Source organism: Crocodylus porosus, unplaced genomic scaffold (genome assembly GCF_001723895.1).
Source record: "Crocodylus porosus isolate Cpor-Errol unplaced genomic scaffold, CroPor_comp1, whole genome shotgun sequence".
Lineage (NCBI taxonomy): Eukaryota > Metazoa > Chordata > Crocodylia > Crocodylidae > Crocodylus > Crocodylus porosus.
This window is the reverse complement of record NW_017728886.1, coordinates 236,012,840-236,040,565: the sequence shown is the minus strand read 5'-3', so window position 1 is coordinate 236,040,565 and position 27,726 is coordinate 236,012,840. Positions and strand designations below refer to the sequence as shown.

Here is a 27,726-nt window from a genome sequence, read left to right as displayed (position 1 = left end):
AGATCCCCCCTCAGCCTTCTCTTGTGGAGGCTGAACAGGTTCAGGTCGCGTAGCCTCTCCTCGTAGGGCCTGCAAGTACTATTTTAATACAAAAACAGGGCCATGTTTTTTATTCATTTGTGTAAATAAACCTTTGAACCAGTTAAAAACTAAATAAAACTGTCCACTGCTTCCACTTCAGATGCATGTTCTAGCAAATATTTCTCTCAGCTCTATTAAAAAAGTTGCATTCAGCAGAATCACAAACATGAAGCTTATGTACGGTTGGAGGAAACTAATCTTAAATCAACAGACTATGTTGATATTAATATAAAATCATCTTGGAATGGATATTTAAACCGCTGTTTTAAAAGGTCTAAAAAATTATTGCGGTTGGCATTGAGAGAACCAGTAATGTGAGAATTACCTAGTTCTTTAAATTTTTGTTTCGCATGTGGGAAATTTAATGAAAAAAAACAAATGCAGGTATTGGTACATACAATATTTGTTATGTAGTATAAGCTTCTTATTCTACCCTGTACTATATAATGGCTTCTGTGACCAGGATACAAGTGTACATAAATCCCTCATTGAATGTACATTGACTGTCTCTACACCTTTAAATGAGTTAAAATACTGTACTGATTTTCCATTTAATTGAAATCAGGGATTAGAGTGTATAATGTAGGGGCAGTCTATAATACTTAACTTTTACTATTTTATGTATTATATAGCTATTTATAACTGTTATAAAGGGAAATAATTTTTAAGACATAATGTCTGACCTACTTATCTTTATTATTGTTTTGATTAGCTATTTTTCATTAAACAACTATTGTTTTGAGAGAGAGGTTTGACCCTTTCAATTTGCAAAATTCTTTCATATGGAGATGTTAGGCTTGATGCTTCCAAAACATTAAGTCACCTCTTAACAGGAGCTATTCTGAAAATCGATTCCCTGGTTGAATGCTTTTGTTTATTAGAAACTTACTTATTTTTTTGCCTTCAAAACAAACATAAAAATGAACTCCTCTCCCCCTCTTCCTCAAACACCTCTCACCTCCAAAATGACCCTATCTTGATCTATAGCTTCCTTTGTAAAATTTTAGTTTTAAGAAAATTAGTCTGTTTTAAAGTTGAAAAAATATCCAGTCCTGTGAAGGCAGAGGACTATCTAACAAAAAAAAAAAAAAAATCTACTGCACACTGCATGAAATCTAAGGAGTGAAAGCTTGGATCCTGTACTTAGACCTTCACAGGGAGATCTCCTGCAGAAATTTCCTTTCTAAGACTAGTAGACTGTCAGTGCTTGTAGGTTTGAGGCCTGAAACTTTTTTTAATTGCTGAATTGTTTTCTTTTTATGTACTTTGGAATTTAAATGCACTATTTTAAAAAAAGTGTGAAGAGTTCTAGCTTAAAAATGGAACTTTTAACTTAAAATTTCTAAAAGAATTTCATATCAGTGCTTCTCCTGAATAAAGATGCCCCCCATTACCAAAACAATGCAATTTTCTAACCCAAGACTTTCTCTTACTGACGATCTGCAGACTTTTACTGACAGCCAAACTTTTTTTTACTGACATGTTTTCACTAATGTTTTGCCTAAAGTAAAGGCAACCCTGCTGCTAGGCCCCACTTAGAAGGGTGGGGTTCAAATTTAGGAGTACAACACTAGAATAGTTTATTTAAAAACAAAAAAAAGTTTTCAGTTTGTAGCATAAAAAAAAAAGTTATTGGATTGACACATCTGCTTGACTGCAGCAGTGGTTTTGCACCATACTGCCCCCACCCCAGGAGTTCCTCGCTCACTGCTCTGATGCCACCAACTGTATTTTGCACCATGCTTCCCTCTGTCCCCAACCCTATTGCCTTTGGCTCTGCTCCCCCTGTCTAGCACAGACTCTAAGGAAGCCAACCCAACCAGAGGTGGGGAAGGATCTACAACAGGGGTGGGTAATTTTGCCCATCCCTGGTCTACAAAGTCCTGATGGAAAGCTTCCAGCTAGGGTGCTGCACTTCTGGAGCACCACGTGCCTCTGCTGTGCTCTCTGTGCTTCATTCAAGCTCTGACTTTCCAGCTTCTTTCTGAGAACCTTCACAAGCAGCCAGAGCTTGACTGCTTTTAGAGATGACTCAAATTTATTTACAGACTCTATGCCTAGGCATTTTTAGCCTGAATTTTTACTAGCTCTCCATAAATTTATAGATAGTTGACAACAGTATGATGCACAAAAATGCACAATGTAAATGAGATTATTTCATTGTTACCTCCCCTTTTTAGCTGTTGTTAATGGTAATTTCCTAAAACTTACCATAACTATTTATCTTTTGTACAGAAGTTTTATAGAAGATGGATTTTTCCAAATTGAGTGTGCTTTCCAGGCAGAGTTTAGGTTTTTAATATTTTAAATACCTTCTTTTTGTAGTCCTCTTTTTGTTTTAAAAAACAAAATGAGCATTGTTACCTTCAATTTTTTGTAGCTGCTCAGTTGAAATATTTTCTTATTTGGGTGTCAGTAAAAGACAGTGCTGTTATGCAACTTCAGAAAACAACTTTCTGAAGTAAAACAGGACTTGCTTTTGAAGTAATGAGCACCTACAGGCACTTGATCCATTAGATAACTATCATTACTGAATTAAAATTCAATGACACTGAGATGCAGGGCTGGTGAACTGATGCACACTTTCAGTAACTATTATCTGTGAGTTAATTTTTGCCTGCTTGACACTTGTACACTGTTAAAAATTTTTTGTTACTTAAGGATTTATTGTATAGTATTGTTGTTTTAAATGTTCATTTCTTGCATTTGTAGGATGGAACAAAGTTTATATCTATTGGAGCTCTGTATTCTGAGCTTGTGGCAGTTAGCAACAAAGGAGAACTTTATCAGTGGAAGTGGAGTGAATCAGAACCTTACAGAAATGCACAGGTATTGTACATCTTTAAATCTGTCTTTAAAATAATTCTTTTTATATGAAACTATAAAATACTAATGCCTTTTTATATATTCAAAGAATCCTTCACTACATCATCCGCGAGCAATGTTTTTGGGATTAACGAATGAAAAGATAGTCCTCCTGTCTGCAAATAGTATCAGAGCAACTGTAGCAACAGAAAATAACAAGGTATGAGATTTTTCCATTACTATTCACATTTATGAATCAACCTTTTGGGTGTTTCACTTTAATTTTGCTCTGAATAGCAGTTATAGTCTGCAGCTGTAGATAAGCTACAGGAATAGATTTCATTATAAAGATAAAGATTGAATAATAGTCTTTGTTTATTGATTTTACTTTTTTCTATAAACATAAAACATACAAATCAATTTTCAAGTCTACAAGCAAGTTTAAAAAAAAAAAAAAGAGTAATGCCACACTAAGGACTTTTATTAACCAGTGGGAGATTGTCCCACTCATTACATTTTCTGAAACTGCTAAACTTCTCCTTTTGGAATCTGAAAGTAGTCTAAAAACTACCATAGTTGAAGACTAGAAAGAAGTCCACCATTCACATACCATTTGGAGCTATTGTAATAATAGTGTGGGTTTTGGAACCCTTCTGTGATAAGATTGGTTAGCCAAAAGAAGTTTGTTTGAATAACAGTGGGTGAATGTGGATAAATATTCAGATCTGTTAAAATGCTCAAACAGTACTTTCAAACTTTTATAGTTCTAGTCCTGGCCAGAAATTTAGAGACAATTGTTTGAATAGATCAAAACTTAGTTTTATTTCTGAAAATTTTAATACAGATTAGATGAGGTGATATGGTCCCAAACTGATTTTACTGGTTTTGTCATTCTCAAAGTGCAGGTTGTATGTTTATAGTCAGGAAGTAATGCATTGCTGCTTTTTCAATCTCCCCTCTCTTAGGTTGCTACCTGGGTGGATGAAACTTTAAGCTCAGTAGCTTCTAAATTAGAACACACTGCCCAGACTTACTCTGAGCTACAAGGAGAACGGATAGTTTCGTTACACTGTTGCGCTCTTTATACATGTGCACAACTAGAAAACAATTTGTACTGGTGGTAAGTGATATAGGGTGCTGGATACATTCTGAATTTATTCCAAGTGCGTTAACTTAATTCCAAAGGGCTGGCTTTCCTACAGTGTCCTTCATTTTAACATAATGTGCCTTGTTTTTCTGTTTTGTAAACTAGAATAGGTTGAGGTTTAATTAGTATTCAAATACTGCATTGAGTGCCGTAGAAAAGCCTACAAAGTGATTAAAGATTTAAGCTTGTGTTACTAACAACTTTGTTAAAAACACTTCTGTCCTTCTCCCTACTCGAGCACTATCATAGGAGTTGTGGACCATGGTTCCTTGGGCCATGCTTATGAGAGGAGAGCATGTGTATACACACACACTCTCTCTCCCTTCCTGTCCCCCTCTCCCTCTCATAAAGACAAGGCCTTAAAGTCTGAAAATTTGGGCTGTTCCACAGTATAGATAGCCTCCAATATTTCCAGGACCTGATGCCCTAGGAGAATATTTGCTGATAGACAATTTATCATGGGTACGCTGTCCTTGTAGTCAAAGCTGATCTTGGCATTGAGCAGAGTGTTCAGAACCGCATGCATAAATTACATGATACTTAAGTTCTAAAATATGGTCGTTATTACTCAGTCTCTTGAACGGCAGTTCAATTTGCCTTGCTTTTTGCTAGGGTGGTAAGAATGTAGTGTTTAAAACCATTTTAAATGGTTTCTGTTGATTCTTTTGTGGACCTTGGTACAAAATGTCATTATGATCAGATAGATGTCTTGAAATTGCCCCATTGCTATATCATGGCTGAATGGTTCAAGCTAGCTGAAGTTAACGTTGCTAGCTTTGCAAAACAGCAAGTACTAGTCTTTTTCTCAGCGTGTTTAGCAGAACTGTGAATTGAATTTGAGTCTTGGTTCCCTGTTGTTTTCTGCTTCCTATATAGCCCACATTTCCTCAAATATAAGGATGTGTTCTCAGTACTATCAGTCAATATTGAGGAGTAGGGAACAGCAAGTCATCACTTGTACACTGCTGCAGGTTCCTGAGGAAGAGTTGCATTTTTAATCATTATGGCAGTTCTAGTTGTGAAAAGTTTTGTGGGGGGTTTTTTAAGCTCATGAGCATATGCTACCTCTTTTATAGTTCTTTTAAAAACAAACAAACAAAAAACCCATCAATTATTTTCCTCTAGGGGAGTAGTTCCTTTTAGCCAAAGGAAGAAGATGCTGGAAAAGGCCAGAGCAAAAAATAAAAAACCGAAGTCTAGTGCTGGTATTTCATCAATGCCTAATATCACTGTTGGTACCCAGGTAAGTGCAACCCTTATATTGTGAACTAATTGGAGTATTATGGGGGTGGGGAACACGGGTGGCTCCAAAACAGACTTGATTTTTATGCCATGACCTCATTTATTCATGTAAGTGGTATTGCCTTGTAGATGGATACAACCTCTATAGCTTATTTGTATAAGCTTATAATTTGTGTAAATATAAACAAATAAGCTCTACCAGAATATATCTGAATCCGCAGGATTATCTGAATCTACTTTGTGGGGGAAGTGGGGTGACTTTGAAAAATTAGCATGCAGTGTATTGTGGACTGTGAAACTATATTCTCAGAGTACATTAGTTTAAAAGTCAGTTAGCCTTAATCCTGCAGATGCTATGTTTTCTTTATTGTATAAGAGTAAGCATTTGCTGGCTTGGGTCTAAGAGTAGCATAAGGACTTGGATGTTTTATGTGACTTATTGGTGTTAGGTAGAATAACAAAACAGACAGCTTCCTAGTCCTAAGTGACTAAAAGTTACAGTTGTACTTTTTGTTAGGAATATTTTCTTTTAGCATTCATTTTTGTGACTGCCTCTTTACATTATTGTATTATCAATACTGTACCGTAGCCACTTTGCCACTGGTAGCTGCCTCTTTCTTTCAGTAAAAATACTTGATATAGCATGCTGTGCGCTCATTTCCCTCAAGTTTCCTTTTCTACTTGCTAAAGAGGAGGCACATTTTCAGGTTGATGTATGTTTTTTTCCTCACTTAATGCTTTATTTGATCTTACATAGAAATAACTAATTTTTGCCTGTAGGTGTGCTTAAGAAACAATCCTCTTTATCATGCTGGAGCAGTTGCTTTTTCAATTAGTGCTGGAATTCCTAAAGTAGGTGTATTAATGGAATCCGTATGGAATATGAATGACAGTTGTCGGTTCCAACTTCGATCACCAGAGAGCTTGAAAAACATGGAAAAAGCTAGTAAAACTACTGAGACAAAGTAAGTGAACTAAAAGGATTTTTATATGCCTAAGAGGATGAATTTAATAGTTTGGAAAAGTGTAGAGTGATGTGAGCTAAAAAGTATCAGTTAACTCATAGGAGTGTCACTCACGAAAGTTTGTGTTGAGGTTCTCATGAAGTAGGAGTTAAACTCTAAAGAAATTAAAGTCTCCTCAGCTGCTGCAGCATGGTGCTATATGAGTTCTTTGCTGACAGCCTGGCTAAGGACAGACACTACACACAAACTGGTTTAAGTAGTTAGAAACTGGTTTACACTTGTAACAGAAGTTCAGTGTGCATAAACCAGTTTCAGAATGTCTGAAACTGGTTGAAGATAAACTTGGTTGAATGTAGTATCAGACTTGAGTGATTTGGGTCAAACCAGTTTATACAGTGTCTGTCCCAGACCCCTTCCTGGTTTTGAGTTAAACCAGAGTCCCCCAGCATCCCAGATGCTTTGTACCCCTGGACTGTGCTGTCTGCTCCAGTGCAGGGCTGGCCCCGCCCTCTGCTCCCTAGCTAGAGCTCTGGCAGAGACTGCAGGCACAGCAGCATCTGCCTGACCCTTCCCCTGCCCTACCTCCCCTCGCCACTTGCTGCTCAAGCAGGGATCCTCCCCTCCCATCTCCCACAGAACAGACCCTAGGTATGTGCTGTGTTAGCTGTTCAGAGGTATATGTGTCTCCAGTTTCACTGTGACAAGACAAAGGCAAACACTATAGTGTCTGCTTCTGCCTATTTGAAGGTAATCAACAGGTCAGCTGATAGTGTCCCTCTGTTCCTTCCTTGGAAAAAGCTGTTTAAGAAGAGCTTGAACTAATGAGAGGGGCTTTTGTTTTCTTGATGGGCTGCTAAACACTGTGTTACTGGTTCTCTGCTGGCTTTTGCCTGTCAGATTTGCTGCTGACAGTATAAAGAAACAGGGAGAGGGAGATTGAAAAGCTCGGTATCCTCAAGAGATATATGCAGTGCGCACCCCCTTTGCCTCAGAGTGCAAGCTGAGAGCTGGGTTCTGGCAGCAAGTGGGGAAAAGTCTGGGACTGGAGGAGGGGTGAGGATTTAAACCTCTCCTGAATCAGTGTGTCCTGCCAGGGCCTGGCCGGGCCCCTCCTTCCCCCCCCCAGCTCAGCCAGCACTGTAGAAGGGAAGGGAGGGCTGCTCTACCCCCCCCCCCCCCAGCTTCTAGTTTGAGTCACTGCGGGCATGTGCCTGTACTTCAGTCCAGAGGGAATGTTTGTGTACTTGCAAATTGGTTTAACCTAGGCAGGTAAGAGTAACCTGCAAAGATTGAATCAATTCAGGCTCTGGCTTTTTGAATGTCTGTCCCTAGCCCCTGGTGGAAATTACCTGGCAAATTAGTAGGTAAAATGGATTATTTTAGAGGTAATAAATGGGTGACATTGAGTTATTGAATTAAATTGATGGTACATAAAATGGATAAGACTCAAAGGCTCTCCAGGTAACCAAATTTAAAGGAGGAGCTACCAACTGTAGAGATTTAGATTAGTCAGGCAGATGGGCTAAAAACTTTAGTATTAAAATTGACTATTGAAAAAACCCTGAAAATATTGTAAACAGACTTTCATAGGGCAGATTTGGAGATTCCAGTCTTCTCTGGTACACTGTGTGAACTATCCCACTGACCTATGCAAAAGGAATAGGTGTTAACATCCATGCAGTTGTAGTTGAGCTTTCCTCTAGACAAGCCCTATCAAAGTTGGTTGTGGACTATGATTAGGTAGACATCCTTAATGATATAGCAAAGAGTACCGCTTATAGTCTGTGCCCATTTTTAGATAAAATTTGTCTCAATTCCTGGAGAGGAAACGGTAACCCACTTATATTGGTCATTAGACAGTTGTCACACTTCCTCTTCCTTGTTCACTTTGTCAGATGTTTTTAGTGACATGGTATTTGCTTCTGGTACCATACGATTTTTTTAGACTATGCATACCTATGAAGCTGTGCTGTGGCACAGCCTCAGTGCATTTTACAGTAAAATTTTGTATGTGCTAAATTATGAGAAATTGATTTCCTCTTGGTTCCTGCTGGGATTTTTTGAGGAAAGTTGGCATCTAATAGGTAATTGAGTTAAGTTCTGTTAATAAGCCAAGCTTCCGGTTTGGCTAAACAACTTCCTAAAGTAAATTTTTAAAAAGGGCAGTGAATTTGCAGCACTGTTTTTCTTCTTAAAGTATGTACTTTTCATATGACACATTAATCTCTTTCTTCATGATGGTCAGATTTAGTGATAACCATGGATCCTGGTTTTCTCTATTTTAAAAAATCCTAAATTCTCTGATGAACCTCCCTTCCCCCTCATCTATGTTTTTCTGCAATTTTTAAAGTGAAGTACCACTGCATATACATATATTAACTGAACACAGTGTTTTATTGATAAGTTTTTAAAAACAATTTGGAAGCCTACCAGTCTCTCAATCACTATAATGAAATAAATTGTAAATGCCTGCATATTTTGGCATTTGATTCTGTTTTTATTATTGTGAAAAATCAGAGCTTCCCCTGTCTCTTTCACTGACCCAGGATGTGGGTGCAGCTGTGGCTCTTTTTCCTTGATATATCGGTGCCCTGTCACAGCGCCCCCAGCTCTGCAGGTGCCCCTCACTCCTGCCTGGCTGCCCCCCTGCCTTCAGGTCCCTGGTGTGGGGGTGTAGGCACAGGTGTTGCATCCTGGTTGGGGCTGGGTGGGGAGAGGAGGCATGTGCCCCACCCAAATTTCTGCACCCACAACAGGGTGTGGGGCTGCAGCCAGGCTGGACCAGCTCTGGGCAGGAGCTACCTCAACAGCCCAGCAGGTAGGATTCAGCATGGGAAAATTTGTCAGTATATTTAAGAATATATTTAATTTAATTTCTCATATAAGAATGACATTGGGGTGGACTGAAATTGCAGCATATCTGCTTATACATTTAAGAGATTGATGTATAGTAGGTTTCTGTAACATTGGCTATTCTATAGCAAAGTTATAACACAATTTGAGAGAGAAATGCCCATTTATAACCCTGTTTTGAGAGGCTATATTGCTGACCTGAGTGTGTTTTAAATACATCAATTTATAAACCCTGAAAAATCTCGTACATGTCACCATATGTATAGCTACAGTTTCTATTTCACTGTTGGCTGAATATCATGCAGTTAGATTTATTATGTGGATGGTGCAGTAAATGCAGTTCTTTGTATGCCAGATCAAAGATTAGTAATAAGTATTTTTTTACTAAAGCATGCATAGTAGCTACTCTTGCATCTTGTTAATAGTTTTACATTATTACACAACAGATAGAGGGAGTAGGAAAACAGTACAAAACAGGCGATTCCAATTACAATAAGCATCTTGTTGCTAAAATTTTATATTCAGACTAAAATAAAGAGAGGAAAAATTAAAATGGCCAAATGTTGCCTGAGTATGTGAGGGGGTGGTGAAATCTTCAATGTTTATTCAATCTGAATTAAATTTACTTTTAAATCCTGTATTGCGAGTATGCCATAGAAGTCCAGAACTATGAAAGTTTAAGCAGTAGAATTAACTGGTTGAAACTGCTATGCCTACTCCATCATTTTGTAGTGATAGTAAAACTATGCTTGGAAGACTTTTTAAAAAAAAATCTTAATAAGCTGGGAATTTCTCCATTTATGGAACTGATTCATTTGAAAGATCTGTTACATAGCTTTTCCATAGAGAGGGTTGCAGCCATTGTCTGTTATCTGAGTTGCAGATCCTTTTGTAAAATGAATTGCACCACCAGCCTCATAAATGCATATTTGGGGATGTGTTAAAAATTCTGAAATGTGATATTCATGCTCTTCACTGAGAAGTTGCTCAACCAGATCTTAAGTAGAAAACATAGTATTATTTGGATATTAGAGCAGTGGTTCTCAACCTCATTAGAGTCGAGGAACTCATCTGAAAATGCCAGGTCTTGGTTTTTATGATTTTTTTTTTTTATTTTTGACACCAGAAAAATAATGTAGCAATTATTCTTCTTTGAAATATCAGACTTTATATCATGAATTGTGTATGTGTTTGCACCTGTAACAGTTCTAATGTTCCACAGCACCCTTAAAAAGGGATCTCATGGTTACCTTGGCTGAGAATCACTACATGAGTTATCTGGCTGAGAATCACTGCATGAGTTATCTGGTAGTTACGGTTATGGGATGGATTGAAAAATAAAAGCATAGTGTTGTAATGGTTAAGACTTCTGCTGTTCTACTCTAGGAATCCTCTCTGTCAAGTGTTTGCAGAATAATTGTTTTTTTCAGTTGTGGCATAAATTACAAAATAAGATGTGCCACTTCTAATTTGGTAAAGCAAGTCCAAGGATGCTGTTTAGCTAAACCAATAGGTGTTACATTTTACTGTTTCTTTTTCATAAACATAATTGCATTTTTAAATCTTAGGCCGGAAAGCAAACAGGAGCCAGTGAAAACTGAAATGGGCCCACCACCGTCCCCAGCGTCTACTTGTAGTGATGCATCCTCAATTGCAAGCAGTGCATCAATGCCATATAGTAAGTTACAGAGACTACACAGTTGTTTAAAAATAATTGAATGTTAGATACGGCAGCTACATAAGATGTGTATCCAATATGTGGAAGTGTTATATCTTTCTAGTATTGAAAGTGTTCTTCACAAGTCCATTAAAAACAATAAATGGTGGAAGTAGATGGATGTCTCTTATGAGTAATAATTACAGAAGTCTTGGAAAATTATAACTTTCTGACGAGATTAAATGAATTCTACCTCTTCCATATGAGCTGTGCAGTTTTCTTAACAAATTACAATAATCTTTAATCTGCTAATGGCAAGAGCTGAGCATTTCCAGTGTTAAATGGAAGCTTGGTTCTGGGTATCGCAGTAAATTGTAGCCCCAGTGGATGTTCTAGGTTAATAGAACAAGATGCGTCATGAGCAGGTCTAAGGAGGTCATCCCTCCCCCTCTATGCGGCACTGGTCAGGCTGCAGCTGGAGTACTGCGTCCAGTTCTGGGCACCGCACTTCAGGAGGGATGTGGACAGCATTGAGAAAGTCCAAAGGAGGGCCACTTGCATGATCAGGGGGGCAGCAGGGCAGGCCCTGTGAGGAGAGGCTACAGGACCTGAACCTGTTCAGCCTCCACAAGAGAAGGCTGAGAGGGGATCTGATGGCTGTCTAGAAACTTATCGGGGGGACCAGTGGGGAATGGGAGAGTCTCTGTTCCCCTGAGCACTACTGAGAGTAACTAGGAATAACAGCCACAAGTTGAATGAGAGTAGGTTCAGGCTAGACATCAGGAGGCACTACTTCACAGTCAGGGCAGCTAGGATCTGGAACTAACTTCCAAGGGAAGTGGTGCTCACTCCTACCCTGGGGGACTTTAAAAGGAGGCTGGATAATCACCTAGCTGGAGTCATTTGACCCTGGAATTCTTTCCTGCCCATAGACCCCCTAGCAGGGGGTCGGACTTGATGATCTGCTCAGGTCGCTTCTGACCCTATCAACTATGAAACCATGATAATTAATGTCTTTTTCACAAGATAAGCATTTTGATAGGAATCCTAGAGTTTAAAGCTATGTTGGCATTTTCATTTATAAATTTGGATTCATGGATAACACATTTTAAAATAATTTAGCTTGATTCTAGCCTTGAGGTGATTTGCATTTTAAAAAAACTGGCTAAACTCCATTCAGCCACTTCTGATTTATGCAGGAGTGTAGAAACATACTTTATGTCAAAATTAACAGAATTGTATGTATTTTGCACATATAGCTGAACTTGAACATGGGCAAACTTCCAGTTAGATTAGCATTTTACTGAGAAACTTCTCCCATGGATATGTGAATGTACACATGTGAATGTATGCAGGTCTAACCATTTAAAAGTTCAGTACTGCGTGTGTATTGGAGAGCTGTTTTTGTGGCCTATGTCAACAGTTAGTAGATGTTTAAGACTTACTGTACTAGATTAAAACTCGGGGGTGGAGATGGAAGTGCCAGTTTTTGCCTGATCAGGTCACAGAAAGCAGCTTGTAGTTGTGACTGAACACAAATACACAACTGGAGACAGCTTCAGAAATGGCCGATCCGGTCAAAATTTGAACCTTCATTGCATGAAGGGTCAGATGAAGACATTTCAAAACAGAATGTCTTCTGTAACTTGTGTTTTTTGCTGCCTCCCAGCCTCGAGCTGTTTTCAGAATGGGAGGTGTGGGGAAAGGGAACAGAGGGAATTTGTTTTTTTGGAGGCAAGTTGGCCCTTGCGGGGTCCCGTCCCCATTCTGATCTCACAGGCCCCGGACCTGAAGGTGGGGGTAGCAAGCAGCTTGACGCGGAGCCACTGCTCCACCCCACTCTGTGGGGGGCCCCCCCCCCAAAGCATGGGGCTCGGGGTGGTCACCCCGATTTGCTGCCGTCTGCCCCCCCTGACAGCCCTGGGCATCCTGTTCAGCCTTTGTTTGCTCCCCTCCTCCACCAGTTAGAGAAATTCTTACTCTGATACTAAAAGTATAAATTAGCCTCATTTTTGGCTCCAATGCTTAAATTTGTACATGTACCTACAATTTGAGAACCATTAATTCATATTAACTTGACTATATTAAAGGCCTTTTTCTCTTAATAATGTAGCTAACCACCTGTTTTTAAAAATAAAGATTTCTGTGATAATCTTGTTGCTCTTCCAGGAACACTTTACAAGCCCAGGTACAAAATCAGTTTTCCATCTTTGCCATGGTAACATTGTCACCTATCAAAAATATTATTTATCCCAGGCTAGTGAGGAATTTCTTGCAGGGCTGTCATAAAATGGACTACATTTTTAACATAACTGAATGAAAGATCTTGTACTAAAGTCAGAGTTTTAATTACTTTAGCACAATTATATTAATATTACAAGAACAATTTTTTGTACATTAATACTTAGTGTAATGTATGTATTAAACACATGTGGCTAAGTAAGTTGTTGCTTTAATAGATATTTTTCTCTTTAGTCTTTCATAAAGCTCATGTTTATCTAGTTTTGTTGATCATAGAACAGATTTACTAGTTGGTATTTTTAATACCACAACCATCAAGTATAATTGCTGGATAATATTAGTCAACTCTGAATTTAGGTAGTTTTAAAATTACATGGAGTGAACTTTATTTGATATTTAATTTTAGTATTTAGACACATTTACAGAGGCACATAGGGAGGGCACCAGGGGGAGGGGGGAGGGCATGTGCCCCTGGATCTGCATGGGGTAGGGCAGGCTGCCAGTAAGAGCCCTGCACAGCCCTGGCTGTGCAGGGCTCTTCTTGGCGGGGGCTGGGCTTGGAGTGGGTGCCAGTAGTGCTGGGAGGATGGTGCATCCACCCCAAATTTCACTGCCGCTCCACTCAGTGTTGCTGTCTTCAGCTGCTGGGGCTGCTGGCTCAACGCCCTGCCTTCACTTGCGCTGGGAAGAGCTGAGGCTGCAGCTGGCGGTGGCAGCGCTGGGAGCAGAGCAGGGGTGAAATTTAAGGTGGATGCAGTATCCTCCCAGTGCCACTGGCGCCTACTCCGAGCCCAGCCAGTGCTGAGAAGAGCTTCAGGTGCAGCCTGCCCCGCCCTTCTAGGGTGCTCGCAGTGGCAGGAGCTGCCCTCCCACCCCCCAACGAGCCATGGCTCTGGCTCTGTCTCCCCCTCACCCACCTGGGCAGTGCCTGCCCCTGCCCCCTACCTCACTGCTGGGGGGGGGTGTTGATCTCCCCTCCCCTTCCACCACACTGGACTTAACAGGTGGAGGCAGCTGTGTCAGAAATCAGATTGGTATCTGCCGATATGCCTCTTTAATTAATTTCAAGCCTTAATTTTCTTGGTACATGCGCCTTTGTTTCAGAACGAAGACGGTCTACTCCTGCTCCAAAAGAAGAGGAGAAAGTGAACGAAGAACAATGGTCTCTTAGGGAAGTTGTGTTTGTAGAAGATGTTAAGAATGTTCCTGTTGGCAAGGTTTGTTTCGTTTTCATTTTTAACCTTTCCTAGATGAGCTGAATTGTGTCCAACTGGAGTTTTTTTAGTTGTTCCTTCTTGATATAACTGTTATATAAAAAATAAACCTTGAATCTGAAGGAAATTTTGTGGGGGGACTTGTGTCATGCTTAACAGGAAAGATGCAAAGACTTAGCATTGCTCAAAGTCTTGCAGTGTAAAGAAATGATACTGTCATAGTCAATCCAGTAAAATCATGGTGGACCGGAAACAGCATTTTGTTTTTAAACTAAGGCCTGAACATTTGCTTAGGCAAATCTGTTGCTGAAATGAGATATTGAAAATTAAATTAAAATCAAAATGACAAGCTTCTGAGTCAACTATATGTTTGCTGGTGAATGGTAATAATTTTATGTAATGTTTTAGTAAATAGCTGTTGTCAGCATCAGGGCATTTCATTCTTTAAATAAAGAAACCAGGTCCCAGAGCTCCCGTCTGGTAGACTTTGAGATGGGATCAAGAACTCCAAGAGGAGGAACATTCTTTGTTCTCTACTCCACTTTGCCTCCTTCACTGCTTTGGTTCTGGCTTTATGAAACTGGTCAGGATGGACAAGTCAGCTGGGCAGGACTTTCAAGCTTACAGGGAAAGTAGCACAATTTCCAATAAACTACAGCGAATTGGGCTACTTCCCACTCTATTTAAGGAAAAAAAAACAACTTGTGCCTGCTAGGGAAGGACCCTGTTACCATAGATTCATAGATGCTAGGGTTGGAAGGGACCTCAGCACACAGAGTTCGACCCCCTGCTATGGCAGGAAAGAGTGCTGGGGTCACATGACCCCGGCCAGATGCCTATCCAGCCTTCTCTTAAAGACCCAAAGGTAGGGGAGAGTACCTCCTCCCTTGGAAGCCCATTCCAAATTTCGGCCACTCTTACCATGAAGAAGTTTTTCCTGATATCTAGCCTAAATCTGCTCTCTGTCAGTTTGCGACCATTGTTCCTTGTTATCCCAAGAGGCGGCCTGGTGAACAGAGCATCTGCAATCCCTTGCTGCATCCCCATAATGAATTTGTAGGCAGCCACAAGATCACCTCTCAGCCATGTCTTGCGGAGGCTGTGGAGAGATCCAGGTCCCTCAGTCTCTCATAGTTTCATAGTAGCTAGAGTCGGAAGGGACCTAGGAAGATCATCTAGTCCGACCCCCTGCCTTGGCAGGAAAGAGCACCGGGGTCAGATGACCCCGGCAAGGTGCTCATCTAACTTCCTTTTAAAAATCCCCAGGCTAGGAGCCTGCACCACTTCCCCTGGAAGCCGGTTCCAGGCCCTAGCCGCCCTGACTGTGAAGTAGCGCCTCCTAATATCTAATCTAAACCTACCCTCCGCCAGCTTGTGACCGTTATTCCTGGTCACTCCTGGCAGCGCACGGGGGAACAGGGACTCCCCCAATACCTGCTGATCCCCCCTGACCAGTTTGTAGCAGGCCACAAGGTCCCCCCTTAACCTTCTTTTGTGGAGGCTAAACAGGTTCAGGTCCCGTAGCCTCTCCTCATAAGGCCTGCCCTGCTGACCCCTGATCATACGAGTGGCCCTCCTCTGAACTCTTTCCATATCGTCCACGTCCCTCTTGAAGTGTGGCGCCCAGAACTGGACGCAGTACTCCAGCTGCGGCCTGACCAGTGCTGCATACAGTGCCTCGTAGGGCTTGTCCTGTAAGCCCCTAACCATACGAGTAGCCCTCCTGGACCCTCTCCAGTTTATCAACATCCTTCTTGAAGTATGGTACCCAAAACTGGACTCAGTACTCCAACTGTGGTGTGGCCAGTGCCACATAGAGGGGAAGTATCACCTCCTTGGATCTATTTGTCGTGCAACTGCTGATGCATGATAAAGTGCGGTTAGCTTTGATGTTCTCACGCTGACGACTCGTTCATCTTGGAGTCCACTATGACTTCAAGATCCCTTTCTTCTTCTTTGCTGCTGAGAGGGTCACTTCCCAGCCAGTAGGTATGCTGGATATTTTTGTGCCCTAGGTGCAGCACTCTGCATTTGTCCTTGTTGTACTGCATCCTATTGTGTACTGCCCGTTTTCTAACCTGTCCAGGTCTGCCTGCAATCTTTCCCTACCCTCCGGAGTGTGCACTTCACCCCACAATTTAGTATCATCTGCAAACTTGGACAGAGTACACTTCATGCCCACATCCAAGTTACTGATGAAGATATTGAAGAGTACCGGTCTAAGGACCGAACCCTGCGGGACCCCACTACCCACATCCTTCCAGGTCAATATCCACCCATCTACTACCACTTTCTGGGTGTGACTGCTAAGCCAATTTGCTGCTCACTGGACGGTGTGAACATCTGTGTCACAGACTCTTAATTTATTTATGGGAATGGGATGAGATACCAGTTGGAGTTGACTAGGTTTTGGGTATTCACTTGTCTAATACATCTCAAAATCTGGAGACCTGGGAAGTTGGACCCTCCAAGCATCTTTGAAGGAGGAGGATTCAGTGATGAATTTTCACTGTCTTGTCTGCTGCAGAGGAATTTGAGCAGTTTAGAAGGCAACTGTCAATCCTTTGGTTCATGATGTATACATAAGAGGTCTAGTCAGTGCCTGATGAATGTGTTTGTGGCTGACAGGCCCAATTCGAGAGTGACACAGCTTGTTACAAGTTTTACAGATCTATATGTTGTCTGAGTTGGAGTTCATGCTGCTTTTTTTTTTTTTTCTTGCTTTGCTTCTATCCCCTGGATCAAAGCTGCTTCATGTTGTGCTGTACCCAGTGCCAGTTGTTCCCTCCAGATAAGATAGGATTCTGTGCACTTCTCCCAGGTTTCTACATTGATGTTGAATGACTTCATATAATTTTTGCCCACATTGTGGGCATAGAGGGCAACCCTGCTTTCTAGAGCCACTTTAAACAGCTCTTAAAACCGTTGCAGGGTGCCATTACAGAGTGTCATTACAATCTAGTGAATAGGAAACTGGGCTGCGAGTTGAGAGACGGGTTCTGTTTCTCTCTTTGCACTGACCTACTGTAGCTCTAGGCAAGCCACTTAATCTCTTTTTCATCTTGCTGTCTTTTCTCTTTATATTGTAATGATCAGAACAGGTGCAGTCTCACTGTTTCTGTGATGGTGCTTCAGTTTTGGAGGACACCAGATGTTATTGCACAGGAATCAGAAATGAGGTTTTATTGCATTTTTACAGACATTTTATTGTGTGCATAATTGGACTAGTATAGCCATCTTGTTTTGTCTCAAGTTTTTGAAATGTAAATGTCCACTAGTTGCTATTAGGAAGGGCCCATCTGTCAGGACTACTAGGAGAAAATTTTTGCCAAAAAGTTTTATACCTAAATTGGTCTAAAAAACTATTGGGTGGCATAATAACATGAAGGGTACTTCTAAAAGTAAAACTATAAATAGAATATTTAAAAAAAATAAAGGAAAGAACCTTTTGATCACTTAATGCAGGTTTTGGCAACCTACAGCCTGCAGAACTATTGCTTCAGTGGCATTTAGTGACAAGGAGCCTGATATACCGAGGAACTAGTGAGAGAGCGGATTGGAATAGCAGACTTTCACTGTTGTTTTGCTGATTTCAAAAGACCAAGGGCAATAACATTTTTCTCATTTCCTTTAAGAGACCTGTTTACTAATATTAGTCTCTGAGTTTTCTGCTTTGGCTCTTGGAACCAGCTGTTAGATAAAGAGTAGGAAACTTGGGTTGGAGTTGTCTTATGTTCTTTGGCAACTGCAGTTACTTTTGGTCTGAGTTTTTCCATTAGCACAGTCCAAAGCCTCCCCAAATAGCTTCAGTCCACCAGACTTCACTTGGATTGGGTGAGATATTTCTATAGTCTTGGTTTCTAAAACAAAAGTTTCTTCTGGCTTTGTTTTGAGTGAAGACACAAATTAGATTGACTGTGACAAAGCTTGGTCTGCAGGTTGGATTATGTTATTTCTGTAGGTGCATTAAATTTTTAGCTTTGCTTGGATTTTGGAGTATTTGCTTAGATAACCGCCTTAAAAAGTACTCTCACTTAACTTGGTCTGCAAAAGGAACATGGCAGATATGCACCTCATAGACTAACTACCCATGTCTGCCTGTAGTGCACAGAATGAAAATTCAGCCTTTTTCATAGTCTTAATTTGTTGTTCTAGGTGTCTTAATTTATTGTTCCTTTATGCTTGATTTTTTTCGTACATATCTACTAGGAGGGTGAAGGGTAAATCCTTATGTTGAGTGATTTGTGCAATAATGATCTGGGCTGAGCTGTCTACTGGTGAGTAGGTTAGAAGGTAAAAAATGCACTTTGGCTTTCGTTAACCTTACTAAGGCCTTTGACACTGTCAGTTGTGAAGCCCCGTGGAAAGAACTGATCACATTTAATTACTCTGAAAAATACATCAAGGTCTGGAAGCTTCTCAAAGACTGGATGACTGAGACATTCTTTGTAGCAGATCAGAGAAATTCATTTATCATCCAAACTGGGGTCAAGCAAGGATGTCATCACCCCAATTCTGTTCTCCCTTTTTTTTTAATGTCATCCTGGTCTTCATTAACGACTGTTTCCTTTCTGGAATTGCCATTGAATACTGAACAGACGAGGGCTCATCAACATGGACATTTTCATTCAGACCAAAGTATTCAAAACAACCATCCTTGATCTTCAATATGCTGATGACTATGCCATCCTTGTGCACACTGAGGAAAACCTCCAGACTACACTGTACTTCCAGACTGCAGAAGCCTACTGAACTTAGAGTCTCTCTCAATATTGAGAAGACTAAAGTCCTCTATCAACCTGCTCCAGGCCACAGATGTGATCCCACTCCTCAAATTACCATTTAAGGAAAGACTCTGGAGGTCTTTGAGCACTTCTCTTTGCTGTCTACATCTCAGAGATGGTAAGAGATCATCTCCGATCTGGTGCACGAGTGCCTCTGGAAAATTGTTTCAGCGTGTTATTATTGATCTCAATCTCTGGAAAGAAGGCTATAAGCAAGAGATCCTAGTTTTCTCTGTTTAAAACATCAAAATTCTCTGATAAAAATCCAAACTTCTGATTAAAAAAAACCCTAATCTTTTTTTTCTATGATTAAAATGAAACACCACTAATATGTGTGTGGGTAGGTAGGTTTCAGTTGAACGAAATGTTTTATTGATATATTTACAAATTTTAAAGCAGTTTGGAAGTCTACTAGTGCCTCAGTCATAATAAAATAAATGTTTTGGTGTTTGATTTGGTTTTTTTTTATCGTGGAAAATCAGGGCTGCCAGCCTGTAACCATGTGGCCCTGCTGGTATTCCTCACTTGTGACCTGCTGCCCCCCAGGCCCCAGCCCTCCAGTGTTATGGGGCAGAGGGGTTGTGGACATAGGCAGTGGGTTGGGGGGGTATATGGGGACATGTGCCCCCCAACCACCTCAGATTTCTGCATCCACAGTGGGGCATGGGGCTGCAGCCTGGCTGGACCACCACTGGATAGGAGCCCAGCAGGCAGGACCCATTATGGGAGGGAGCTCTGTACTGCCATAGCTGCCAAGGTAAAGGTACCCTCTGCTCACATGGCAGCAGCAGGGAGAGACAACTCTGTCACCACTGGAAGCTCAGCACCAGCCACACCACCATAGTGGCCAAGGTGAGGTAGTGTGGAGTTGTGCCCCCCACCCCCTTGCTGCTGCCAGGCAGGCAGGGGGCACTTCACCTTGGCAGCCATGGTTGTGGAATGCTTGTGGGTATGACAGCACCAAGCTTCCCTGCTCCACTTCACCGTCCTGTACCAGGTCCCACTTCCTGGGCTGTGGAGGTGGCTCCTGCTAAGTGCTAGTCTGGCCAGGCTTCAGCCCTGTGTCCCACTATAGGCACAGAAATCTGGGGACACATGACCTCCCTTCCTGAATTACTAGCAGGTGTTTCATAGAGTGCAAAGCATTCTGGGAATCAGTTTTACAGAGCAGTAGTGGAGCTTGCTCTTGCTTGGGGGGTAGCAGAGGGGGGGTTGGACTGACTATTTTTTGCTGCTGAATTTAGGGTTTTTTTCCCCTTCTGGACATGGGCTTCAGCAGCAAAAAAAAACCAGGTTGAAAGTCCCTGAGCAGCAGCAAACTTCACTGACACTCTAAAGAGCAACATTCCCCTAACAATTTGCACTCCATGGGACTGCCCGGCTCCTTGCAATCTCTAAATCCTGAACCTGTAATCAAGAACCTACGAGAGACGGGGAGGGGAGTGTGTAAGACAGTTGCTCCAGGCTGACTTTTCCTGTGCTGTGCCTCTACCTTACATTGATCACTTTTCTTCTCTGTGAAGGCAAATCCATGGTCACACCCTTGGGACTTTCTGTATATGAGGATCAACACATCCAGAGATACCTGATTCATCATTAGGGGCTCACTCTTACTTTTTGATGTATAACAGCCAATATTGAGCTGTCAATCGCAAAGCTACCTTGGTGATTGTATTTCAGAAGCTTACCTCTCACCCTTTTTCTGTCTCTCAAATGCCTTATTGAGCTTGGATCTTTCCCAGCTTTCCTAAATAAGTTCTAAATGACCAGTTCTTTTCATGCACATTTTTTTTTATTTTGACACAGGATATTAAAAATAGCTTTATTTAAAGGACCCTGCACTTACTTCTATTTGTGTTTTGACTTACGGAGTGAGTGAAAAGCAATCTACTTTTTTAAAATAGTGACTTAAGCATACAGATTTGCTTTAGGAAAATATGCTGCTGTATTTTATTGTTGAGAGCTTGCCACTGCTTTTTCCTAGAGCACTGAGCTAGCCTTGAAGTAGGGCTGGAAGGGACCACAAAAGGCCATCTTTCTCTAACCCCTTGCTCAATACAAGATTATCCTCATCTCATCCAAGACAAATTTATCTAACCTGTATTTAAATCTCCTGCACTTAATAAGCAGGAGCCTCAGTTTTAAGAGTAATAATTTCAAACCTTTATGCTGTGGTTAATCGAATTGAATCAAAATGACTTCTGAGTTTCCTCTCAAAACATTATTGACTTCTCTTTTACCATGAAGAACACAACACCAGCAGATTCTCTCTGTGCCTGAAGAAGGGTGTTTGTCCCTGAAAGCTTGCAAAGAAAAATTTTCCCAACTATTTAGTTGGTTTAATACAAGATTGACCCTTGCCCCCAAAACCTCATCTGCCTATGGCTTTAGACCAACATGGCTACGACTGACAAGTTCTCAGAACTTTGCATTAATAGTCAGTGCTTTCTGCTTACAGGTGCTAAAAGTGGATGGTGCATATGTTGCTGTGAAATTCCCAGGCACATCCAGCAGTACAAACTGTCAGAGCACTTCGGGTTCAGATCCCGATCCTTCTTCTCTTCTCCAGGATTGTAGACTGCTCCGAATAGATGAGCTCCAGGTATGTTGTGTGGAGCAGAAGGGGAGGGAAACCCAGACTCAAATGTTAGTATGTTTTCTTTGCACTATGTGTTTATTGACATCTAACCTATGTTTTTAGGTAGTAAAGACTGGTGGAACTCCAAAAGTTCCTGATTGTTTCCAAAGGACTCCTAAAAAGCTGTGTATTCCTGAAAAAACAGAAATCCTAGCAGTGAATGTAGATTCAAAAGGTAAGTCACTTTCAAAATATTCCTCATTTTCTCTTTAAAAGCATTTTTCTCTCTTTGCAGAATGCAGTTAAAAAAAAGTGTAATTGTCCACACTAACTGCATTAGAGGTGCAGTAGTTTGGACTTGTTTAAAGTATGCTTGCACCACAAGCTTTAATATTTTCTTTATTTGTCGCTGAAGGAGTTCATGCTGTCCTCAAGACTGGGAACTGGGTCCGCTATTGCATATTTGACCTCGCTACAGGAAAAGCTGAGCAGGAAAATAATTTCCCCACCAGCAGCATTGCTTTCCTGGGTCAGAATGAGAGAAGTGTTGCCATTTTTACTGCTGGACAGGTTTGTATGTATGTTTGTATGTTTTCAGTAATTTAACTTTTTGCATTGTTGTCCTTTCAGGGCTAATACTGCATATCTCTTTAAGGTTTGCTAGAGCTGGATTTTTAAATGGGAGAGTAGGGAATTTTTGAAGATTGCATTGCTAGTTTCACCCTGGACTACTTTGAGTTTAGGGTAGAACTTGCAAAGTTTTCATTTTAGAGGAAACGGTAACTGTTTCAATGAAAGCTTCAGTGTTTAGTTTTCTTTTGGAGGAAAATAGATTTTTATCTAACCCCATCAGCCTATCCGGGATCCCAGCTTCTGGAGCATATGGGAGCCTTGAAGGGCTCTGGAGGCTGAGAACACATTTTGTGTAATAACTTTCTGATGTATACCTTATTTTATCACTCCGTTAATTGGATTGAACATGTAACCAGGTCGCTACTTAAAACATGATTAACCAGTTAATCGCATCATAAGTGTAACATCTGTCAGGGCCCTTAGTGTTAGGAGTTAAAGACAGTCTATCCATTCTTTCTCAGTGCTGTTTATTATTTAAAGCTAAATAATATAGCCATTTCACATTTTTTTCTGTGGATTTTGCACTGTTTATGATTTGGTGACACCTAGAGGTGCACTGATACATCGGTCCATATTGTATCAGCACAGATAAAAGGAAAATTGACATTATTGGCAATCAGCTTTTTCTGGCTGATATAGCCTATAATGTCACCAATAAATGTTGTGAGCATGCATGCACACAGCCAGCCTGGCAGCTTAGAGAGCAGAGTCTGTCTGGGGAGGAGCAAAGGGGCAGATCGAGGCCCCCCACAGTAAGGGAGGGAGTGGGGCAGGCAGGCATTGCCCAGCCGGGCTGAGGTGGAGCAGAGAACAGAGCTGCGAGCAGCTCATACAGGGGTGTTTGTGGGGGTGGCTCCCACCACTGCGTGCACTTCCGGGGGAGGCATTGAGGGTACGTGCCCTTGGATCTGTGTGCACAGCAAGGGTAGGATGCTTCTGCAGCGTGGGGCAGAGCCAGAGTCTTCCGGGTGGAGGGGTGGGCCTGGGCTCTGCTTGGGGTATGTGGCGGTGGCAGTACTGGGGGAGCTATGGGGAATTTTGGGGTGGCTTTAGCCTACCCTGCAGCCCTCCCTCCCATCACCGCTGCCTGCCCCAGCACAGCCCCAACTCTGCCTCCCCACTGTGAAGAGCCCAGTGCTGTTCTAGGTTGCAGCAGCAGCTTGCTCTTGCCCTGCATGCAGATCTGGGGGGTATGTGCTCCCCATGTGTGCAGCAGAAGGAGCCACTTCCTCCCTGGATGAGCCGCTTGCGGCTGTCCCCTGCCCTGCCGCCCCTCCCCCCCCACCTGGGCAGCACTTACTGGTGATCCAGCCTCCCTCCCTCACCATGGGGTTCTCCATTTGCCCCCCCTGTGCAGACATACTAGCTGGATGCTGCTCTCCAAGATGCAGGGCTGCATATTGGCAGTTGAATTGGTATCAGCTGATATGGCTTGTTAATAATTGGCCATCAATATTGGCCCAGAATTTTTTTCATCAGTGCACCCCTGGTGATGTCTTGTCTGTAGTATAAAGATAAATTAATATTGAGTCTTGCAGCACATCAGAGTTTAGAATAAGATAGCAGAAATATAATTTTCAGTTATCTCTTTTAGACTCACTGTCTGCTTTACTAAAGATACACAATGGGACCTAAAGATGCATGCATTGGCAGAAGCTCTGAAAATGTGGAGATTTGACGTTTGTCAATTCAAGTTTGTTTTATATGGGTTTTTTTGTTGGGTTTTCTCACGAAGGTGTAGTGGTATTAGGTCCAGATGTCCTATTAAGATCTAGGCAGACAAGGTTCTTCGGGTAAAACTTTCCTATCCGGGAAAAGCATGCACCAACTGCAGATGTTTCCTCAGCCTGATGAAGGGTATTTATACCAGAAAACTTGGAAAGATTTTTTTCCAATTATTTGAGTTGGTCTAATAAAAGATACTAGTTTTACCTGAAGAAACTTGTCTGCCTATGTCCTTAAACCAACACGGATACAGCCTGTACCCCTGCTAAGATCTATGCATGTTTTATTTCAACAAGGATTTTTTACTATATCTATATCAATATCAGTATAGATGCTTGACATGTTCCAGGCATTCAAGAAGAGGGGATGGGGGCAGATGTCCTCTAGAAAATCTATGGTTATAAAGCTAAAAGATAGGGGTGAAGAATAACACATGGTTTCAGATTTTGAGGTTTCGTCTTGGCAGCTTGGTAGAAATAGGCCTTTAGGAGGGAAAGCATATTACATGATGCCTGAAATACATACTTTACAAAATGTGTTTTTAAAATTTAAGTGGGGTTTTTTCATTTTTTTTGTAGGAGTCTCCTATTATTCTTCGAGATGGAAATGGTACCATCTATCCAATGGCAAAAGATTGCATGGGTGGAATAAGAGATCCTGATTGGCTGGACCTTCCACCTATCAGTAGTCTTGGAATGGGTGTTCATTCTTTAACAAATCTTCCTGCTAACTCTACCATCAAAAAGAAAGCTGCTATTATAATTATGGCTGTTGAGGTAATATACTGTTTTGTATTTGCTTCATTACTAAGTGGCATTTTTGGGACCTTTTTAAAATGTTTAAAGTTTAAAGTAGTTTGGGATTTAGCTCTTAAACTCTGGCTATTTTAAAGAAATACATAAACTGCCAACATTTTTACAAATGTGAAAAGTGTAAACAAATATGTTTGGTAAATCAGAAGACTCTTTGCCTTTGAAAATGCCTCTAGCCTATGCTTTTTAAATTTAAATGGCTCACAATTCAAGATGATTAGGGATTAGTACCAAAGTCAAAATAGTGTTTGTAGGTTGTATGCTAAGGGAATGATGCGTACTAGTAGCCATTTACTACCTGAAGGGTGGTTGCAAATAGGATGGAGCTAGACTGTTCTCAGTGGTGGCAGAGGACAGAACAAAGAGAAATGGACTCAAATTGCAGCAATGGAGCTTTTGGCTAGATATTAGGAAAAAAAACTTTCTTACAAGGAGAGTGGTGAAGCACTGGAACAGGTTACCTAGAATGGTGGAATTTCTATTCGTGGAGGTTTTTAAGGCCTAGTTCGACAAGTGCTGGCCAGAATGATCAACTTGGGAATGTTTCTGCTTTGAGCAGGGGGTTGAACTAGATGAGGTCCCTTTCATCCTGAATTTTCTGTGTAGGTGGATAGGTGTGGCAAATGTAAATATTGTATTCATTCATGCATTCAATGTATATGCTTCGCTTTTCTTTTGTATTGGGAACATATTTACTTTCTTAAGACAGCATAGCTTTAACGCTTACTGTAAATGCACTACAGTTTGCCTATAATTTAGAGTAGGACAGGAACTGATAAGGGAGAAATTGTAAAAATAATTTCTTATAAATCTCTAACTTTTAAAATCCTTGAAGCAGGGACTTATACCTGTGTCACTCTAAATAATACTTTATACTTTGGCAATGTGCAGTGCTTGCAATGCCAGATAGCTTGTTACATCCTCTTAAATTGTTAGCTTCATAAAGTTAATGTAGAACCTAAATTTGTATGTATTTGCTGTATTTTCCATGCTGTCACCAGGAGGTTTTACAACTAGCCTGGGATTGGATCTCAATTGGAAATTGTAGAGGAGCCAAAGGTCTTTTAGATATAGGGTGAGACTTACAGGCAGCTTCAACCTCTTCTGTCCCCTAGCTGTTGAGAGAGCTCTGTAAAAGTCAATAAATATCTTGCTCTGTCCTTGAATCCTCCTTTTTTGCTGTTATGTAAAATCATGAGATAAAGATGATATCTCTTGGCCATTGCAGTAGTTAACTATGATGCCAAGTATCAAACTCTTGTGGGTTTGATAGATGTGTGATTTTTATTTCAGCATGCCCTTCTTGAATTTTCTTTTATTATTTAGTTAAAATAGATAAATGAGCTCATAACATAAGGCAGTTCTGGTATGTTTGCCCTTGGCATTTCCTGTGTTAGTTATTAATGAACCATTTAGAGTTTTTAACTGCAGTTTCATTTCTGCAATTGCTTGTGTCTGATATTTTTGTGTCATTTTATTAACACCTGTCTGTATTTTCCTGAGCACAGAAACAAACCCTAATGCAGCATATTCTCCGATGCGACTATGAGGCCTGCAGGCAATACCTGATGAATCTTGAGCAAGCGGTTGTCTTGGATCAGAATCCGCAAATGCTGCAGACATTCCTCAGCCACAGATGTGATGGAAATCGTAACATTCTGCATGCCTGTGTATCTGTGTGCTTCCCAACAAGTAACAAAGAGACTAAAGAGGAAGAGGGTGAGCTCAACAAACAGTATCATGAGAATCATTTTGAGAAATCCTTTTCATGCAGTGTCAAAAGTACTGAGAATACAGATCAAATTCTTGGAACATAGGTGCCTAATCTGCGCCTAAAATTAAGTGGCCTTTACTTATCAGTGGGGCTGAGTAGATGCACTTTCCTTTAGTATCATATAGATGTTTGTGGGAGCTTAGTTTTCATTAATTGTCCAAATACTGTTTTTAGATGCCAAACTTCAGTTACATAACGACATTTTTTTTTTACAAAGGAAAGGAAGTGCATTGGCTCTTACATCACTTCTTTCTTGGTCTTTTTATGCAAACAGCATAATTTACATTTTCTTTTTCAAGGCTATCAAATACCACTGAACATTAGCAAAGTTGTATTTGGTGTCTTTTTTCCATTGAAAAATGTGTTCTTATGTGACTTACTAAAAAATATGAACACAGGGCTTTCTGTTGAGTCAAGACATTAACACACTTTATAGCTGCTTAAATATTACTACATCAAAAATCTGTTAAAAGAATGTAAATCTGTAAAGTCAAGCACTCAAAAGTTAGGAAATGCCAGAATTAAGATAAGCTATGCATTATGCATATGTTTTCATTATAAAACAGACTGTAATTACACAATCATACTATTTTTTCCACAGGACTACCTCATTCAGTGCACAAGATGGACGGTGCTCACCGAATGGGTAGCTATTCAATATTTCTTTTTCTCCTCCTCATTCAGTGTGTGGCCCCATTCCTTATTTACTGCACACCATCCAAACCCTGCACTGAATAAAAGAATTATTAATCCCCTGGAGGGCTTCTCTGTGGTGCTGTCATTATAATCTTTTGATTCTTTAAAATATTAAAAAAAAAATTCATCTCCACAATGACCTTGTGGTGTGAGGGAGCAATATTAATTCCCATTTACACATGGAGATCAGAGAAACAGATTAAATCTTAAAGTGTTGGCTAATTTTAGGTGTTCAAAATGGGAAGCATGGGGCCTGACTTATTTTTTTGGAGTACTTGACAGTTTACCAGACTTTTATGTACAAAACTCAGTTCTCATTAACATTGGTGGTAGCTCTGAGCACTTAGCACTTCTACAAATCAGACCCCTGATGTCTCTAATCAGGGTCTCAGAGAATAACTAATACAGTTGCCACTTATGAAAAATGTGACGTTCAGCTGAACTCTGTTTGCTTCATGTGTGGCAGAAATAGAATCCAGTTTTGGAGCAGCATTCGGTTGTGCTAACTAGAAGACACTT

At 40.8% G+C, this 27,726-nt stretch overlaps 1 protein-coding gene across 2 annotated transcripts in view; it reads left to right on the top strand.

Annotated features, from left to right (window-relative positions):
* UBR5 (ubiquitin protein ligase E3 component n-recognin 5) overlaps window positions 1–27,726 on the top strand; it is a 132,648-nt gene that overhangs the window by 53,543 nt on the left and 51,379 nt on the right. For both annotated transcript variants that reach the window (XM_019551499.1, XM_019551489.1), the window contains exons 10-21: window positions 2,794–2,910; window positions 2,996–3,106; window positions 3,852–4,006; window positions 5,159–5,276; window positions 6,056–6,240; window positions 10,662–10,771; window positions 14,096–14,208; window positions 21,448–21,591; window positions 21,691–21,802; window positions 21,983–22,137; window positions 24,504–24,701; window positions 26,246–26,456. In XM_019551499.1, the coding sequence (XP_019407044.1) occupies window positions 2,794–2,910; window positions 2,996–3,106; window positions 3,852–4,006; window positions 5,159–5,276; window positions 6,056–6,240; window positions 10,662–10,771; window positions 14,096–14,208; window positions 21,448–21,591; window positions 21,691–21,802; window positions 21,983–22,137; window positions 24,504–24,701; window positions 26,246–26,456 (1,729 nt within the window). The remainder of the gene's footprint in view (window positions 1–2,793; window positions 2,911–2,995; window positions 3,107–3,851; window positions 4,007–5,158; window positions 5,277–6,055; window positions 6,241–10,661; window positions 10,772–14,095; window positions 14,209–21,447; window positions 21,592–21,690; window positions 21,803–21,982; window positions 22,138–24,503; window positions 24,702–26,245; window positions 26,457–27,726) is intronic.